Source organism: Pongo pygmaeus, chromosome 19 (assembly GCF_028885625.2).
Source record: "Pongo pygmaeus isolate AG05252 chromosome 19, NHGRI_mPonPyg2-v2.0_pri, whole genome shotgun sequence".
In the NCBI taxonomy this organism is placed as follows: Eukaryota; Metazoa; Chordata; class Mammalia; order Primates; family Hominidae; genus Pongo; species Pongo pygmaeus.
This window is the reverse complement of record NC_072392.2, coordinates 32836864-32856979: the sequence shown is the minus strand read 5'-3', so window position 1 is coordinate 32856979 and position 20116 is coordinate 32836864. Positions and strand designations below refer to the sequence as shown.

The window sequence follows — 20116 nt, the reverse complement described above, 5'->3', positions numbered from 1 at the left end:
GGCCATGCGCAGCCTTCGTTGCAGTGCTTGCTATTTCTTATTTCGTTTTTCTATGCTACCAAATCGTGACTGCACATCTTTGAGTTGTTATTTTAAATGCAGATATTCTAAAATCTGAAGGCAAAGGATCAACATATTCTAGAAACACTCTGGGGAGACCCAGGTAAATAAAGTTAAAGCCGGAGGGATGAAGAGAAAATTATAGACTTGAATCACTCTAATCTTTACGAAATGTTTGCATTACTATTATATCTTAAAGGGAGGCATTTGGGGGCCCTCGTACCAAGTACCATGTTGATTGTTCTTTCTGTTAAGTATTACAAGCATAATTCTGAGCTCTTGCCATCGGTCCTAAAAAGATTTGTTGGTGTAGATAACGCATAATTATTGCACACTATGGAGGGCTCCTGGTTGGTGAGTGGATTTTGTCTCAAGATCTGACCTGCTGTGTTGATGGTGGTTGCTGGGAGCCCCGAGTTAGGGAAAATCCTGTGATTTTCCGTGTCTTTCAGAAGAAGCCGGAGTCAGTTCATGATTTGGTCAGGGGGACTGGAGGGGGTGGTGTTTACCTCCCTTAATCAAGAGGAAAGAGATTTAATATGAAACAGGGAGTGTGTATGATGAGGCCGTTAGGATCTCAAGCCAGCAAACAAAGTTAGCATTAAAATACACAGAGAAACCCCTGAAGGGAGGGCCACGTGATTTCAGGCAGCAGTTGTTCTCTGCCAGTGGGATAGACCGCTGTTTCTTTCACTGTGGAGCCTTAGGAGTATTTGAAAGCTTGTGCTGTGAAAAATAGGAATCTTACAGGAGAATCATATGGGGCCTGGAGAGGAACCTGTTTGGGACAGGCCGATTCCCATCTCCCGCCGCTCTGTACCTCCTGGGCACCATGGCCTGCCTTCTCCTCCCTTCTGGTATGTGGAGGGAGCTGGGATTGCTGCGGGAGGTGCAGTGTGTTTGTGTGTAGCTGCTATGAGGAGCAGTGGGGGGACCTGGGGGAGCATCCTGGATTCCTGAAGAGGGAGGGCAGGACCTGGCCTGGAAGGAGGCCCTGCGCTGGGCGGGGCGGTACTGACGGGAGGGGCACAGTGAGCTGCGGTTGGGGAGATTCCACTGTGCCCCTTATGCGGCCTGTACTGGAGCCCACAGCTCCCTCTGTTTTCACCCAGGACACTCCCTGCCTGCCAGGACCGAGCCCACAGCTGCCTCCTGAGGAATTTCCTGACTCCTGTGGGCAGATGTTGGTGCCCATGTCAGCACAGGCTGCGTGAGCTATCAGCTGACATCCTGTTGTTGTTTTTATTTTTTTAAATCTCTGGTTCCCTTAAATATTTATAAAATTTGAGAGCAAGACTGGCTTGAATTGGGGCCTCTCTTTTCCTTTTCCCTTCCCTAACCACTTTTCACTCCCCGTTTGCAAGGCACCAGTGGGAAGAAGGCAGACAGGGAGAGGTGGGTGCTATCATCCTTAGCAGTGGGGACGCATGTGTGGATTTACCCTTGGCCAGAAGGACCTCCCTCTGGGGATCTCTACAATATGCCCCAGGTTGAAGCATTTGAGGGGTGGTCAGTGTACTGAGTGTGGGGCATGCGGAGCTCAAAGGAGGGACCCAGATAGTCTCAGAACATCCTGGAAGGATCCCTGCAAGGGCAGCCTTTGATTGAGTCTTGCTGAGAAGTCAGACAGTCTCAGACAGAGGTGGTAGATTTGTGGCCAATGTGCCATTGGCTGTTGGAAAGCAAATTGAGGCAACATTTCTTCACAATGCCAGTTCTCTCTACTTGCAAACACCCTGGTTCCTGGGCCCCTGGAGGCCAGGCCTGAGTCTGAGCCCCATGTTTACGGCACCCCTGGCCAGCGCCAGGCCATACAAGGGAGACCCAGTCATGTTTGTCAACAGGGAACATCCTTCTACGGTCTTAATTATATTTTTTGGTTTGTTTACCCGTCCCTTTCCTTGTAGATAGCACAAGGGTAAACATCTTCTGGGTCTGCCTGGAGTCACAGCTCCCTGCCTCCTTGGCTGGGCTTCTGGGTCTTTTGTTCCTCTGGTGGACGTTCATCCGGTTAGGGAAGACAGAGCCCTCCCTGCCACGTTCTCCTGCGTGCTGGTCTGGATCATATCTGCTGCGGTGGCTTCTCATTTACTGTTGTGAGGCATGTGATATTTTAAAGCCATCTCTCTCCAAGAAAAGTCTCTTTTACGGGAACGTGGCTGTCTCTGCTAGTCACCACCCCTCAGCCTCGGGGTGGGGGAGGTGCCCGCCTGTGCACGGTTTGGTCTGAGAGCAGAATCTAGCCTGTCCAGGGCCTTCGACCTTCTGGGGATTTGGGAAAGTGCCACTACCTGGTGGTCCTGCCCCTGATCTCTGAGTGAGGGGTGTCCCTGTCCCTGCAGCTCTCCCAGCTGTGGCCTGAGAACCCTCCCAATGATGCCAGTGCTGCGCACGGTCACAAGAAGCAGGGGGGCCCCAGTTATAAAGGCAGGTCGGGACACTCAGGCGCCTGCTCTGCCCACCGTTCCCCACATGCCAGGCATCTGCAAGGAGGGGCTCTACCCTTTGGCTCATTGGCACAATCATTTAGGGTACTTGAGCTGCACCCTGGGGACCTCATGAACCCTAGCTTGAGTTCAAATCACATCAGGGTGATTCTGAACACTTGTCTCACACGACCCCTGACAGGACCTCTGGACAGTCAGGCATGGGAAGCTAAATGCCAACACCCTCTCTGTCTCCCTCTCTCCCTTCCTCCTTCTTTGTGTCTCTGTCTCTAAATTACAGCATGCACATAATCATTTAGGATAGTACACACAGTAATGACCAGCTGCTTCTTTTTGGAAAACAAAAAGCTTTAAGTTGCAACATGGAGCATTGAGATCAAAGAAAAGCTATCACAATCAGTTGTTAAAGTCTAGAAAAAAGAGACCATGGAATTCCATTTTTCAGATGTGTTCCAAAACAGGGCACATTCAGGTGGTCTGAAAGGGTTTAGGTGTGGCCTCTCTGAGGACTAGCGATAGTGGTGTTCAGAGCTGTGGTTCCACAGGAGCAGCACAGGGAACACATTGAAGCCTCCAGTGGAGCCCCGCACCCAGCAGCAGCAGTGTGGTGCCTCTGCCTGCACCCCAGCTGTCTGCAGGCGCCTGTCCCCCAGGGCTGAAGTTCCACTCCAAAGCGTGAACTCCCAGCCAGAGTCCAGAGGGGAGGCCCTGCTGTGCTGGCCTCCGCAGAGTGTGTTCCTTGCCGGGAGCATGTGTCCCCGCTGCAGCTGCTTTGTTTTGTTTTGTTTTGTCTCTCTAACCCAGGTGAAATGCTACCACAAGAAGTACCGCTCGGCCACCCGTGATGTCATTTTCCACCTGCAGTTTCACACTGGGGCTGTGCAGGGCTACGGGCTGGTGTTTGGGAAGGAGGATCTGGACAATGCCAGCAAAGGTGAGGCGCGGAGCTGGCAGCCCTGTGCTTGTGGGCAGCTGTGGTTGAATCTCCTTGGTTGATTCTTTCACTATCCTCTCTACCCTCTTTCCAAAATTCAGCCTACTGACAAAATTGTTCCCAAATCGGGAGAAAGTGATCATTGATCTTTGGGGGAAAAAAATTATGGATAACCAATGAAACTGCCTATACTTTCTGTATCATGGGGCGTCTTTATTGCAGATTTGCGAGTGGTGCTGCACTGGTTGGAATAAAGGACAAAGTCAGCCCATCCTTTTCCAGTTAATCATCTCCACAAATGTGTTAAAACACATTGTTTTCTTCAGATGACCGTTTTCCTGACTATGGGAAGGTTGAATTAGTCTTCTCTGCCACGCCTGAGAAGATTCAAAGTGGGTAGCTTGGTGGAATACGGGGAGGTCCTTGTTGACACTGGTGAAAGGTGCATGATGGCTACACTGGGGCTGTAGTACTAGTCTCCTGCCTTTGTGCATATTTGGAGATTTCTGTGATTAATTTTATTTAAATTCAGGATATTGGATAGTGGAACAAGAAGGCCCACTTGTGTCAGTAAGCCCCAGAAGTGGCGTGACTTGCTCACAGCCACTCAGCCAGGAGAGCCTTGGGCATGACTGGCCGTTCTTGTAGGAGTAAGGTGGTATTGCATTGTGGTTTTAATTTGCATTTCCCTGGTGGTTAGTGATGTTTAGCATTTTTTCGTGTGTTTTGTTGGTCATTTGTATATCTTTTGAAAAATGTCTGTTCATATCATTTGCCCACTTTTTGATGAGATTATTTATTTTTGTTGAGGATTTGTTCGAGTTCCTTGCAGATTTTGGATATTAGCTCTTTGTCAGATGCATAGTTTGCAAATATTCTCTCTCACTCCGTGGGTTCTGTTTACTCTGATGATTATTTCTTTTGTGGTACAGAAGATTTTTGGTTTAATTAGGTCCCATTTACTTATTTTTGTTCTGTTGCATTTGCTTTTGGGGTCTTAGTCATGGATTATTTGCCTAAGCAAATGCCCAGAAGAGTTTTTCCTAGGTTGTCTTCTAGACTTTTTATGGTTTCAGGTCTTAGATTTAAATCTTGGATCCATCTTGAGTTGATTTTTATAATATAAGGTGAGAAATGGGGATCCAGTCTTATTCTTCTACATGTGGCTAGCCAGTTTTCCCAGCACCGTTTGTTAAATAGGGTATTCTTTCCCCAGTTTATGTTTTTGTATGCTTTGTTGAAGATCAATCGGTTGTAGTCAGTTGTATTTCTGGATTCTCTATTCTGTTCCATTGATCTGTGTGTCTACTTTTATACCATGATGTTTTGGTAACTATAGCCTTTTAGTATAGTTTGAAATCCAATAATATGATGCCTCCAGATTTTTGTTTTGTTTTGTTTTTAGGATTGCTTTGGCCATTTGGGCCCCTTTTTGGTTCCATATGAATTTTAGGATTTTTTTTTTCTAGTTTTGTGAAAAGTGATGTTAGTATTTTGATAGGAATTGCATTGAATCTGTAGATTGCTTTGGACAGTATGGTCATTTTCAGTATATTGATCCTTCCAATCCATGAGCATGGGATGTGTTTCCACTTGTTTGTGCCATTTCTGATTTCTTTCAGCAGTGTTTTGTAGTTCTCCTTGTATGGATCTTTCACCTTTTGATTAAGTATATTTCTAGTTTTTTTTTTTTTTTTTTAGCTGTCTTAAATAGAATTGAGTTCTTAATTTGATTGTCAGTTTGGTCATCGTTGGTGTATAGCAGTGCTACCGATATGTGTACATTGATTTTGAAACCTGATACTTTACTGAATTCGTTTATCAAATCTAGAAGTCTTTTGGAGGAGTCTTTAGTGTTTTCTAGGTATATGATCATATCATTGGCAAATAGCAACAGTTTTAATTCCTCTTTTCCAATTTAGGTGCCCTTTATTTCTTTCTCTTAGCTGATTGCTCTGGCAGTACTATTCCAGTACTATGTTGAATAGAAGTGGTGAAAGTAGGCATCCTTGTCTTGTTCCACTTCTCAGGGGGAATGCTTTCCACCTTTCCCCATTCAGCATGACATTGGCTGTGGGTTTGTCATATATGGCTTTTATTATTTTGAGGTAAGTCCCTTCTCTGCCTAGTTTGTTGAGTGTTTTTATCATAAAGGGATGCTAGATTTTATCGAATGCCTTTTTCGCATCTACTGAAATGACATATGGTTTTTGTTTTTAATTCTGTTTGTATGGTGTATCACATTTATTGACTTCTATATGTTAAATCATCCCTGCTTTCCTGGGATGAAATCCACTTGATCATGGTGTATTATCTTTTTAATGTGCTGTTAGATTCAGTTAGCTAGTATTTTGTTGAAGATTTTTGCATCTATGTTCATCAGGGATATTTGTCTGTGATTTCTTTTTGTGTTTGTGTGTGTGTTTTATATTCTTTCCCAGTTTTGGTATCAGGCTGATACTGGCTTCATAGAATGAGTTAGTTAGGGACAATTCCTCTTTCTCAGTCTTTGGAATTGTTCAGTAGGGTTGGCACCAATTCTTCTTTGAATGGATGGTAGAATTCAGCTGTGAACCCATCTGGCCCTGGGCTCTTTTTTATTGGCATTAAAAAAAATTATTGATTCATTTTCACTGCTTGTTACTAGTCTGTTCAGGGTTTCCGTTTCTTCCTGATTTAATCGAGGAGGGTTGTCTGTGTCCAGGAATTGACCAATTTTCTCTCAGTTTTCTAGTTCATATACATAAAGGTGTTCATAGTAGTCTTGAATGATCTTTCGTGCTGGTTGTAATGTTTCAAGTTTCATTTCTAATTGAATTTATTTGAATCTTCTCTCTTCTTGGTTAATCTAGCTAATGGTCTATCAATTTTGTTTATCTTTTAAAAATACCAGCTTTTTGTTTCATTGATCTTTTGTATTTTGTTTGAATTTCATTTAGTTCTGCACTGATTTTTGTTTTTTATTTTCTTCTACTAGCTTTGTGTTTAGTTTATTCTTACTTCTCTAGTTCCTTGAGGTTTGACGTTAGGTTGTCAATATGTAATCTTTCAGACTTTTTGATGTAGGCATTTAGTGCTATAAACTTTTCTCTTAGCACTGGCTTTGCTGTATCCCAGAGGTTTTGATAACTTGTGTCACTATTATCATTCATTTCAAGGAATTTTTAAATTTCCATCATGATTTCTTCATTAAGTAACCAGCATTTTAAAAAGAGAATTAGAAGTATAGTAGGCTGCAAGTATTATGTGCAAAACAAATTTTTTCCCTAAAAAATATATTTCAAAAGAAACCAGTCCCTTTATCATCAAGGTGAATTGTCCAGATCCATCACCAAGATCCACATCCATGGGAGTTTTGTTTCCCTTTTTAATAGCTATGTAAATAATCATGCTTTTTCTATGTTCATTGTCATAGATTTAGGCAAAAACCTTTAAATACATGGCTTGTGTGTTAAAAATCCCCTTGGTGTTCCTAAAAAGACTTGAAGGGAGGAGTGTGGATCTGAGAGCCTGGAGCCTGGATTCAAATCTGTGGGCTCTGAGGCTCAGAGACAGCTTATCGGGCCTCTGTGTCCTCATCAGTGAGGTGGTCTGAAGACTCCTGTTTTGCAGAAGTGTCCAAGCCTGGGACACCGTGGATGAAAAATCAGTGCTTACTTATCCCTTTCCCCTCGTGGTTTTAACTATGGTTCTATCTGTGGAAAATCCTCCACAGTCTCTGATTAGTGTCGTGGCTCCTGGCAGGAGGGTGGAGGATGGAGTGGCTTCTCTCTCCTGCTCAAGTCAGGCTGCTCACCTGTCCTTATGGTGGAGTCCAGTGGATGGAGGTGATGGGTTTCACTGGGACTAATGTTGCTGCCTGTGCCCTGTGCAGGGTCCGAACACTTGTACAACGACCACAGTGTGATTGTGGACTACAACACAACAGACCCACTGATATGCTGGGACTCGTACGAGAACCTCAGTGCAGATGGAGAAGGTGCGTGTGGTCATCTTGTGTGCAGTTATGGAGGTTAAGGGTGCAGGGAAGACAGCCCACTCAAAGATCTGAAGTGTTTTGCAGTCTGCTAAGAAGAAAAAAATCCCTGTTTTCTCAGAGGTCCAGAATCACACCTTTGTGTGACACTGTTGTGAGTTTTGAGGGTCTTCATGAGAATAAGGCATGGTGAGTTTGGGTCAGGGCTTTTTGTGAAGCTGTAACGGGTGGATGAGCTGTCAGTGAAGTAATATCCAGGAGCTCCTTGGCCTGAACTTGTGTGTATGTATAATGCCAGGGACCATTGCCCCTTCTTCCCTCCCTTCCTCTTTGCTGTTGTACGGCCCCACATGCAACAGACATCTTGTTTTAATTTCTGTTTGCTTGTTAGTCTAGTGTTCCTGATTTATGGCTGTATCATTTAAATCTCTGCTTTCATTAAACCATCTCACCCAAACATGTCCTCTGTTCACCTGTGGAATACGCACATTGGGTCATAGCTAGGAGCGTGAAGGAGGAAAGGAAGGAAGGGGCAGCTGTGTGCTGGAATCTCCACAAGACACAACTGGAGGCTGATTTCAAAGGAGAGGAATTGAGGCTTTTCCTGGCGTGTCATGCTGATCTCTTGTCTTTTTCAACCACCGACTGAGAATCAGACTTGCTTTGGGAAAGAAATTAAAACACTTTTTGTCGGATTAGTTACATCCAGATGTAAAATAGCTAAAAGCAAGTGTTGTGGAAAGAACTGCAGTAACACCCCATCTTTGTGGCTCGCTGAGCTTCCCATGACTCCAGGAAGGTGGTGTCTGTGGTTAGTGAGAAAGGACACCAATTGTGTGTCCCAGGGCAGCACACGGCTCCTCTCTGTTGCCCTGGGGAAAACCTTGCTCCTTCATAGGCCTTCTGGGATGGAATTTCAACTCAAGGAATTGTTGCAACGCAAATACACCTGGACCAGAAGTGGAGACCCACAGACGGAATGCTGATGGTAAGGACATTAAAACACAGATGAAATCTGGGGATAGTGGGCAAGTTGTTGTGGATGGGGAGAGCCTTGCTCTGGCCTGTAAAGTAAACAGAGTATTCTTTGCTGGTGTGAATTATTCAGCACACCAGTCCTTCCAGATAACCAGCACGTTAAAAGAAATGTAGCTGAAAACTCTTAGAAAATGATACATTGTCTCTCAAAAGATCACAGTGCACACTGGAATCTTAAAGCTGTGAGAATAATTTCATAAGATTTGTCAAACAACAATTATCAAACTTTTTGATCACGGAGCTCTTTTTCCAGTAACGTCTGTTTGCGTCTGCATAGCTATACTCTGTCTATCACATGGTGATGTTTTCCACTGGAGGAGAGAAGGGTGAAGCAGTGGCTGGTGAAGTGTGTAAATAATCAGTGCAAGGCAAGATGGGGAAAGGGGCTAATTTGGAGAGCTGGATGGGAACTCTGAGGACAGCTGACTTAGCATCCTAAATTCCAGGCTGAGGCGAGTGGATTTTACCAGAGAGGTCCCTTGCTGCATGGGAGCCAGTGAGAAGCGCTCTGTCCTGAAGTGACGATTTGGTGGCTGTGCCGAGTCTCCTGGAGAACAGGGAAGCGAGTTGTGGAAAGGTCATTCTCGTGATGCTGGGAGGTTCCTTGCTTGCCAAGGGAGGGGTGAGCCTGGAGGGTTATTGACCATGAGGGAGGCAGGGGTTCTAAAACACAGGTGGGTGTTCTCTGTGCCAATGACATAAGAGGGGAGCAGTGAAGTCCAGAGGACAGTGTGGAGGAGCCCCAGCTCCTGTGAGGAGCATGCTGTGGAGGGCGGCTCTGTGCTTAGTCCCGCAGTGGGTGCCCCGCTGTTATCCCCAAGCTGGCTCCCAGCTGAGCCTGTGACCTGCCTGCGGGGCAGACTTTATCCTTCCCATGTCACAACCAGAGAACTGAAAGCTGGGCTCCTGCAGCACGTCACTCACAGGTGGTGAAGGACCTACGTTGATTTTATGTAGAAAACATATAGACAGAAAATCAGTTGAGTGTTCACCATCCTTTAGGGGTTACATGAAACTTTGCAGAGAACCCTCTGTGGAATTACGTGTGTGAGCGTGTGTGTATAGATCCATATGTTGTAGAGGACTTGCCGTTATCACTGGGTGAAATAGACAGAATTCAGTCTTAAAGACTCAGCCACCTCAGCGTCTCCTGAAGATGCAGAGGGAGATACTTCTTTACTTAGAGGCCCTCTCAGCCCATTCATGCTGCCTTAACAGATGACCATAACCTGGGTGTCTTAAACAACAAACGTGTATTTCTACTTTGAGAGGCTGGGAAGTCCAAGATCAGGCAGCCAGCCTGGCGGATTCTGGTGAGAGCTGTCATCTGGTTGCCAACTCCTGCCTTCTTGTGTCTCCACGTGGTGGTGAGGAGAGGAAGCTCCTTGGGGCCTCCTTTCTGAGGGCATCAATCCCACTTATAGGGGCTCCACCCTTATGCTCTGAGCACTGCCAAAGGTCCTGCCTCCTAATATCATCACACTGGGGATTAGGTTTTGATGTATGAATCTTAGGGGACACAGATATTCAGTCCACAGCAGATACTCAATGCGTGTTTCTTGAATGAATGATTAGAGAAGCAATTTGAACTTTAAATATCTAAGGCCCTGACATTACAAATCACAATTCTCATTGGTGTATTTTTCAGGCAGCATCTTCTGAGCCAGTGGTGTGAGCAGGTGGGAGACTGCTGTGGACTGTGTGGTTGGAGGTGGTGGAGCCATGCAGGTGATGGTCTGGGCATCCACTTGCGACTCTGTGTCACCAAGAGTTGGGTCTAGGGGTGAGTAGAGAAGGTCTAGCATTGCCATGCAAAGGATGGAGCCAGTCAGGAGTGGGTGCATAGGAGTTCTGGAAAGAAACTGAGAAGGACAGGGCAGAGTGGGAAGGACACCCTGGAGAGAGTGGTTCCCAGACAGGAGGGTGAGGAGTCGGATAGGGCGCCAAGGCAGCCAGGTACACTTTGCAGCCAGATTCACAGCTTTGTCATCACTGCTTCCAGGCTTCATAAAGCAGCAGAGACCCCCTTTATGGGCAGAGTCACGCCCAGACTCCTCAGGGATATAGTGGGTGAGAGTGCAGCCTCCTCCCAGCACCTGGTTCATCCCTTGCAGCCTTGATGATATCTGAAGCCCATGAGCACCCCCAGGGAGATGGAGGGACAGGGGAGGACTCAGAGCAAGCTCAGGACTGGTATCGGGATGCTTACCCAGAACCCACCACACGGAATCTGAGTCGTCTCCCAAAACTGGATCTCAGCAACCTTCCCTTGAACCACTGCCTGAGCATTCTTGAGAATTCCAGCTCCTGAGTTACAGACAAGCATGGAGCCTTTCCTCAAATCTGCATCCCCTCCTCCTGAATCCCCTCCATCCCTACGTGCTGTCTGGCGTGTCTGGGGTACCTGATTCAATGGAGTGAGTTTTATGCTTTTCTTTCTTTCTTTTACATACATTTAAGATTGTATCAATACTTTTTGAAAATGTAAATTATCAAAAAGAAGGAATAATTACCCCCATCTTACCATCTAGAGATGAAGCACTCGTCACTGGTGTATTTTCGGCATGATTTCTAAATATCATGTGATTTGTCATAATAGGATCAGCCTGTGCATTGTTTTATAGCCTGAATTTTTCACTTAACCCACCTCCTTGAGCACCTGTGCACATCTTTAAACTTTTCTTCCCATATCCTTCTCACTGAGCACACTGGATTCCCTTAGAGGGGCTTCCAAAGTGCGTTTGATCTTATTGCTGCACTCCTGCAGGGTTTCCAAGTTCTGCCTGGGAGACACGAGGCTGCCATCACCACCTCTGCCATCAAAGCTCTGCAGAATCCCCAGGCTTGGGTCCTTTTGAGAAGGTGTTCCCCAGAAAGAGTAGTCACTTGTGGATAGAAAACTCATCCTTGCTGAATTTCCCTCCTCTCTTCCACTCTGCAGCCCTCCTCAGCCCCTCTTTGTCGTGGAGGCCGGTATGCTGCATTGGTGAGCTGTTACTCCAGGCAGCCTTCGCTCTTGCTTGTGGTCAGCAGTGCCTGGCTCGGGTCCCTGGACTGGACACCGCCTGGCGGGTGAAAGGCGGAGTCCCAGCCGCGTTCCCACCAGGGCTTTAGTCTTCAGAGCTGTCCAATGCTTTGAGGAGTTAAGGAAGGTTTGGCAGCCTCTGAAACATTCTCTTTTAGCTGGGAAAATGATGTATTGTGGCACTCTCTTTTCCACCCCTGCCCCTGCCTTTTCTATCCCCACCCCTGCCTGGTTAAAAAACCCCAAAAATGTTGACTTAAGCCACATTTATCTCTAGCAGTGGTTGCCGTCCTGGAATGGAGCCCTCTGCAGCTGCCTTCAATCTGGGCCTGTGTTAGGGGAGTGCCTGCTTTGATGTGTGAGCGCAACATTCTGCTTCTATACTCAGAAAAGAGCCGGACTTGAATCCGTTCCAGTGTGGGCAAGTGAATACAAACGCCCCGTCTTCAGCACAGAGAGGAGCACATGGCCCTGGTCTCACCGTGGGTCTGTGGTCCTGGCAGGTGGTGGCTGCGGGGGACGGCAGTCATGTCAGTGTTCCCTGGGGTGGTTGCTGTCCCCAAGGAGAAGGAAGAATGTCTCGCGGCACACAGTGTGGCAGCCTGCCGGAAGCCTCACTATCGTATTTTAATCCTCGAGAGAGCTTGTGAGCCCATTTTAGAGATAATGAGAGCAGATCCAAAGAGAAATCAAAAGCTAGGCCAGGGACCCTGGTAGCCTTCTGGCGTTGTACACTGTCAGCGATGGCAGCTGTGACTCAGAATGTGTCTTGTGCTGGAGACCGTGCAGGACAGGGCTCATACCCTTGACTTTCCTCTTTGAGACTTTGAGACTCAGTGAGACTGGGCTGAGTCTCACTGGGTGCCCCACCTCCTTGTCACACAAGAGGGCTGTGGGTGGGGGGATTTCTTACCCTAGTAGGATGTACCAGCTTTTTCAGTATCAGACTTGCTGTGATGGTCTAAGGGAATGCCCACAGCAACATATGTGTCCCTGGATTTGTAATGTCACCACCAAGAACGCAGCGTGTAGACAGATCCCACTGCTCCCTCCTCTCCATGGCTGAGAGTGATGAAAGATGGCCTCACTTCCTTTTTCTCCCCACCATTGGGCCTCAGCCCCTCCAGACAGGATTCTCCCCACAGTACCCTTCAGGGAGGCTCTGCAAAGCGCTGGACCCCCATGTTGCTGAGCCCCATGGAGAACATCTCATTTTCCTCGCTGGACGTCTCTGGAGCATCCGTGTCAGTGGCCACACTCCCCATCGGGATGCTTTCTACTTGCTCTCATAAGCCACATTCTCTTTGACTTTCCCAGTCTGTAAAGTGGACTGTTGTAATTGGATGACTCTACAGATACCTCCCTCCAACTCTGAGATTTTTGTTATCACACACACCATTTGTCATATTCACACATCTCGTATTTTCTTGGGAATTGCCATGGCTCTGATGCTGGGGTGGGCGCAGGAAGAAACACAGCAGACCCTCTAATTGGGAAGACACAGATATACATCAGTTGTTGCCACAGGGTGCACCGTGTACCATAATTGGGGTATACCAGGAATTAGGAAAGAATTGAAGAGAAACAACCACTTTGCCTGTACAATCCAAGGAGATTCATGAAGAGGACGGCCCTTGCAGGTAGGGAATGCAGACAGGGTATGCCTAGCCCTGGGCATGGGGCATAGGTGAGCAGCACATATTCATGGGGTGGAAGTGTGTTCCGCCTGGCTGGTGTGTGCAGGAGGAAATAAGAGGTGCTGTGTGTGATGGATCGTGAGATCGGGGAACGTCAGCTTCCTTTCCTGAGCCTGGCTCCTTTGCCGGGTGACAGTGAGGATCCCAGGAGCCACATGACTGGAGGATACAGAAAGATAACAAAGGGGCTGGAGGACTCCCTGGGGGAGGCAGAGTCTGGAGAGGAAGGAGAGTAGAGAATGGGCTTCTGGACTCCCCAGCTAAGAACTGACGGAGGCCTGGACTTGGGTGTGGCTCTGGCGATGGAGAGTAGGGGCCTTTAGATATTTAGGAGGTAGATGAGTAAGACTCTATGACAGATTTAGAGGAAGGGTTGAGCAGCAGGGAAGCTTCAAGAATGGCTGAGGGTTGGAGATGAAGGCCTGCTCTGTCACTCTTGTCCTTGGTTTCTTGCCTTGACCTAGGACTTTTTGAGTGCAGCTCAAACTCTTACCAATCCAAGAGTGTGCAGGACGAGGGCCGTGGCATTGCCAGGTCTGGGCTCTGCCACTTTAAGTGGATACCTTGATGAACATTCCCAGAGTCCAGGCTTTGGGGCTCCCATGGGGCTGCTAAAGCAGGCAGACAGAGGAGATTCACATTTGTCTGCAGCCTTCGCAATAAGACACAGTCCTGAAGTGGCCATACCGTCTTCTCAGAATACTGTTCCGAGCTCCAGGAATGGGCTACGATGAGGACATGTTGGGTCAGGAAGCGCTGGCTGCAGTGTGCAGAGCTGGCCGGGAAGTGCCGGATCAAGCTGAGACCATTCAAGTGTTGCCACTTTGAAAATGGATTTGAAAACTTTCCTCCCCAGACGTTGTTGGGTTTTAAGATTTGGAAATTGAAGTAAACTTTGACAATTTTAGTGGAGGAGGGGGCCGATGGCACCTGACGGATCCTTCAGTCCTGGCTCTGCTCTTTGCTGAGTGCTTGGGTATACACAGTGCCTTGTGTCTGCAGCCTGGTCCTTGTTGGCAAGATGGGGTGCTGCCCCCCAGCATCCAGAGCTGCTCCAGGGCACTTTGCATGGTATTCAGCCACCCTGTGACATTTGACTCTGCACCAGGCAGAAGAATATTTCTTTGGGTCTTGCCCCCATACCAGGCTTTTCTAGGCATTGCTTGCTTGGATAGCTCTAGTGAAAAGCAGCTGTCATCAGGCAACTGAAGTTGTATGAGACAGAAACGGGCCAGATGGGCATGTAGTCCTGTTCTGAGCCTGAGATTTCCTCCCTCTGCATCTCTTGATTGTGAATTGAGGCTGCAAGCCTCCAACCCACAAACACCAAAGGACCCCCTTGCAGGCGTGATCGCAGACCAAACAGCAAATCTTCCTGAATGTCACCTGAGACAGTGGCCTGGGGGTGCCGGCTTCCTCCTGTCTCAAGTGTGAGAGGCCTACCCTCTGTTAAAACCAGGATCAAGTCGTGTGGGTGTTACTTTCAAAAAATTGATACACTCCATCAGAAGAGTGAGGGTGGCATTGGGGGCAGTCAAAAGAGTTGTTCGAGTCCCTGAGCTGCCATCTCATTAAGTGTTCTTACTTTTCGGATCTGACAGTAATCAGAGGAATTGGCTCAAGTTCTATGTTGTCCTGTACAAGTTTGCAGAAATCAGTCCACAAGAGTGGCCTTAATAGTTAAGTAGCATCACCCCCTGAGACAGTGAAAGAGGTGCTGAGAGTTGGCTGGATCCTGGGTCCTCAGGGGCCCCCCAACCCCCAGTCAGCAGACAAACCTTGGGCCTCCTCTGCTTCCTGGGAGGAAGGGTACCCTCGATATCCCACTGGATGGGGTGCCCTGTGCATGCAGACAGGGGTCTACAAGGTGGATGGCTTGTTTGTATTTCTGCAGTTACTGTGTCTTCTCCTTCTTCTTCTTCTCCTTCTTCTTCTCCTTCTCCTCCTCCTCCTCCTCCTTCTCCTCCTCCTTCTCCTCCTCCTTCTCCTTCTTTCTTTCTTCTTTCTTCTTTCCTCCTCCTCCTCTTCCTCCTCTTCTTCCTCTTCTTCCTCTGCTGCTGCTGCTGCTTCTGCTGCTGCTGCTTCTGCTGCTGCTGTTGCTGCTTCTGCTGCTGCTTCTGCTGCTGCTGCTTCTTCTGCTTCTTCTGCTTCTGCTTCTGCTTCTTCTTCTTCTTCTTCTTCTTCTCTTCTCCTCCCTCTCTCTCTCCCCTTCTTCTTCTTCTTTTTCTTTTTTTTCTTTGTTTGAGAGAGAATCTCACTCTGTCACCCATGCTGGAGTGCAGCGGCCCAATCTTGGCTCACTGCAACCTCCACCTCCTGGATTCAAGCAGTTGTCCCTGCCTCAGCCTCCCAAGTAGCTGGGACCACAGGTGCCTGCCACCATGCCCAGCTAATTTTTGTATTCTCAGTAGAGATGGGGTTTTCACTATGTTGGCCAGGCTAGTCTTGATCTCCTCACCTCAGGTGACCTGCCCACCTGGCCCTCCCAAAGTGCTGGGATTACAGGTGTGAGCTACCGCGCCTCACCTACTATGTCTTCTTAGAGTCCAGAGGAGCTGTGCTTCTTAATCTCTTTTCACTTTCCTCTGCTATTTGTGGTCAGTATCTCAATTGCTCTTTGGTGACCCTGCCCACTTAACCAACATGCATGCAATGATTCATGCCCCTGTCCTGCATTCCTTCCCCAAAGCTGCAGATCTTTGGACTCTAATTCCCACCTATGGGGACTACAACCTTGACTGTTCTTCTGTTGGTGGATTCCCTGAGACGTGAACCTGGAAGAGGGCTCCATCCCCACAGTCTTCCTGGGACCCTGAGCCACCAAACTTCCCACACCCAGCGTGAGCAGCAGTGTGTGTATGTGTTTGTGTGTGTGTGTGTAGACCCTGGTATAATGAGGATTTGGTCCTTATTCTTCTCACAAGGCCCTTGCTGCCACCCCTTTCCAAGTCACATCTCAGTCAAGCCCCTCTTCCCAGATGTGCTCTTCTGCCCATCTCCTGGTAGGAGTAGGGGGCCAGAATGGCACTCGATCAAACCTGCTGAGTTTCCATCTGTGTCTTCCTTGGGTAGAACCTTTCTCTCCATTGCCTGGAAGAGTCAGGGCTGCAACTTCCTTTTGCCTCTCTGTAAGAGCCTGCAATTGCACTTGTGCCAAGTCGGGGAAAGAGAGCACCTGCCGACTTTAAGTATTTGATAAACAGAACCAAAATGTGAGAGAGAACGAGGCTGGGACTGAAGAAAAGCAGAGTCTCTTCCTCACATGCACACGCTTCTGTGTGCCTGGCCCACAGGGTCATCCTCACCATCTTCCTCAGCCCTTGGCTGGAAGAGTAGAACTTGTGCGTGCTCTGGCTCTTCTCTTTCAGGCTTAAAGGAATGTCTGGGGAGGCCTTTTAGATTGTGCATGCAAGACTGTCTCATCTACTCCTTTCTTTGGAAAGTGCTGCAAGACGGAGCTGCCAGTGCTTCCTAGGGGAGGGAAAGGTTGCGGATGACTTAAGGGAAAAGGGAGGTGTTCATACAAAAGGGGCAGCTGGGACAATCTCTTTGACTTGGGTTTTTTGTCCTTGTGGGGCCAGGGACCCTTACATGGAGGTGCACCCTCACGGCCTGCATCTCTGACCCCATTCGGCCATCTGGGCTAGGAGACCACCATCCACATGCACGCTCCCTTTAAGGAAATGATTCTCCTGCCTTTTACGGTGATGTTCTTGGTGCTGGCATTGACCTTAGGAGTAACAATATTCTTGGGGTCAACAGCTTTCAAACTCTATGCCTGTGGCTCCAGGATTCCAAGTTGGTTATTAAGGAGCAGCCCCAGCCTCTCTCCATCCACTCCTGTCAGAACCCTCCGCAGCCCAAGCCCCACCTTGATCTTTTTCTGTTTTTATATTGGGTTTCTGCATAAAGATTTGTTTGAAGATCAAGTTCTGCTATTGAAAGTTGGGAACTCTGGCCTTGTACTGTTGATTCTGGGACTTTAGATAGTTAAAGTTGTGTTTAAATGTTGACAAACAAGCTACTTGATGTTAAACACGCATTCAGTTGCATGTAAATTGTCACTTAATCTCTCTGTAAGTCCAAGGACAGAGGGGATGCAGTTGTTGTATTCCATTACTATTATCTAAGATGCCATGGAGGGCAGGGCATGTGAGGTAGAAGGCATAGGTATCAGAGACTAGTGGGTGTGTTCCTTACTTAAATTTTTTAACATAGCACAGACTGCAGAGGATATTTTATGTAAAACATCCAGCTATTTCTTGAAAAACAGGGTTGACATAATGGCAGCTTGTGCTGTTATGTAAGAAAAGTGAGCTTTAATGGATCTTCAGACTTGCTCAGTTTATCTTGCTGATAGGAGCAATTCTGACCTACTTTGGGGACGAAAGCTGGTTTCCACAGCACTCCTTTCCCCCTGCAGACACTGTGCTGGGTGGGGACGCATGCCAGGCTGAGCAAAGCTGAGACTGCCTCAGCTTGTTGCCTCAGCACTGCCATATACCTAGAGCCTGGCTGTCTGTCGGGGAGACCTGGCATGGAGGTCCGTGGATCAGGGTAAGAGACAGGGTAACCACTTTGCTATGTGAGCCAGGAGTGTGATTAGAGCATGTCACAGAGAGGGAGCCAAGGTCAAGGCCTGTCAAGGGTGGACACCCAGTAACAGTTTCTCTGGCTGGAACTGGGAGCCCAGATTTAAATTCCTAGGGCCCGAGAGACTGACGCAAAGTGCAGGGAAAGCCATTGACCCCAGGAGCTGGGAAAACAGGTTTCTGTGGACAGGAGGAGGGCGTCCCCAGCAAATGTCCTGTGTGTGCTCTGCCTGCACCTACCTGTTGTGGATGTGGGGGGACCCCCTCCAGTTGATAGGGCCTAGGCAGAGAGTACAACTGTCCCCAGGAAGTTTTCTTCCACATAGCAAGAGCCAGAGATGTGTTTAGTGTTTCTTTATAAATGCATAGTGATGATTTCTTAACAAGGAAAATATACCCTTTGACATTATGTTCTTTCAGACTTCACCATGGAAAGTTGAATTAATTTACGATTCATGATGGTGACAGTCTATGGAAAATTATACTATGAAAATTCAATAGTATTTGTTTTTGTCAGTGTGAATGTGAGCTAATTTGTGACCTGGGATATATTCTCACTGAAATTAGGCCAAATGGTTAGAGCAATAGCAAGATTTGGTGTTGATTGATTGAGGGAATTCTGCCAAGATCTCAACAGCTGTCCTTTGGTGGCAGCAGTAGCCGTACATTGCCCCTGAACTCGTAGCAGTGAGTCTGGGATGCTGCTGGGCCCCTGACTAGGATGAGGCAGAAGGAAAAGCAGCGGGGGAGCCACTGAGTGATGGGCACTATCGGTGCTTTCCCAAGGGTGGGCAGAGGCTGCGAGGAAACCATCTTTCTCGTAGTATTGGGAGTTCATTCTTTATTCCTGTACACGTAAGATATTGCTCTCTCGTTAATCATAAGTCGGAGGATTCCAATAGGTCACCTGGGAAGTGAAGACAGAGTGTCACCTTCTGGGAAGCTCATGAAAGAAAACCAGAGGCCATGTGTGCTTGTCAGGCAGGCTCTGTAGGATCCAGGATGCAGTCTCCATCTCCTCCCTGCCTGTCTGAGCATCGGCAGTGCTGGATACTGCAGATACAGAGCTGAATTGGATGGCACAGCTCCGTGCAGAAGCCAGGACAGGGCTGGAATGGCTAATGGTTGTTGTTGTCAGAGCTCACCCTTGCTGAGTGCTGCTTACGAGCTGCACAACCTTCCGAGCATGCAGCTTGCATTAACATATCAAATCTTTACCACACTGAGGGGTCAGAGGGCTAGTTGGTGAAGCCAGGAGTGGGGGCTTGGTCGCCGGCTGTGAATCTCCTTCTGCTGATGTGCCGAGCTCATTTCAGTCAGGGACTGGATTGACAGAGGCAGGAGGCTGAGAGCACCATGAGTGTGTCCAAAGCAGGGTGCCTGGTGCAGGAGCCAGGATGCAGAGAAGGGTAGAGAGCAGACTGGGAATGAGTTCACTGGCTGTGGCGTCACTTGACCTGTGCAAGGCAGGCGAGGTTGTCTGCTGGGAATGGACAACAGTCTGGGGAGTGGAGGTGTTGAGAGCTGGGACAGCTGGGAGGAGCTTCCCCTGGCAACAGGTGATTGTTGGGTGAGCAGTGTGGTGTGCTCAGTGATGTGTGGACGCCACACTGGTATGGCCTCTGTGATTTCAGAGGCATGCACATCAGCAGGGGCATGGACATGGGCCACAGGTGAGGGAGACAGCAGGCCTTGTGGGTCTAGATGGGCTAGGAGAGGAAGCACCATGGATCTGTGTTGCCCTCGATGTCTTAAATTTGGTGCTGGAGTTAAACATACATTGGCTCTGACTCCACTGTGCTGAGGGAAGGGCTGGATACATGCAGAGAAGAGCAGGAGCCAGGGAGCTGTAGCAGCTGCTAGAGAAAGGAGAGGCCTGGCCACCACTCCTGAAGAGCTCAAGGCTTTCAAAGTTTGGTGGAAGTTGAGGGTATGTCATGAGAAATTCTAAAGTCAAACCAAAGAAAGTTATTTAAAGTCCAAAGAGTCAAGGCCAGGGCCCCAATAAAATGTTGATGGTTTCCCAGGAGAAGCCACAGAAATGCCTGTGATGAGAGTGTTTGAACCTGGACCAAGGGAGGCATGGACGTTTGGGGGATGGGCTGGGAAGTGAGGGGCAATGGCAGCCCACAGGGCTGGAGAACGCTGTAGCCAGGGGTACCAGTTTCCAGAGAGAAATGAGTTTTGGGTGAAAGTGTTCTGAAGTGGAGTGCAGGAGGCACAGGCTGCCCCTTCCCGGCCTCTGGGCACACAGCTGCCCCTCCAGAGATCCTCTGGGACAGGCCCGTCTGCCTAGGTGGGTGGGGAGGGGCCTGACATTGGAGCAGGGATCACACAGGCTCAGTGT

At 48.1% G+C, this 20116-nt stretch overlaps 1 protein-coding gene across 2 annotated transcripts in view; it reads left to right on the top strand.

Annotated features, from left to right (window-relative positions):
• LOC129026176 (tensin-3-like) overlaps positions 1-20116 on the top strand; it is a 229640-nt gene that overhangs the window by 120533 nt on the left and 88991 nt on the right. Inside the window, exons 14-17 of one of the 2 annotated variants that reach the window (XM_063656016.1) lie at positions 3312-3441; positions 3768-3833; positions 7316-7420; positions 8316-8405. The exons of the other annotated variant lie outside the window; for it this stretch is intronic. Of the exons in view, the coding sequence (XP_063512086.1) occupies positions 3312-3441; positions 3768-3833; positions 7316-7420; positions 8316-8405 (391 nt within the window). The remainder of the gene's footprint in view (positions 1-3311; positions 3442-3767; positions 3834-7315; positions 7421-8315; positions 8406-20116) is intronic. 2 annotated transcript variants of the gene reach the window in all.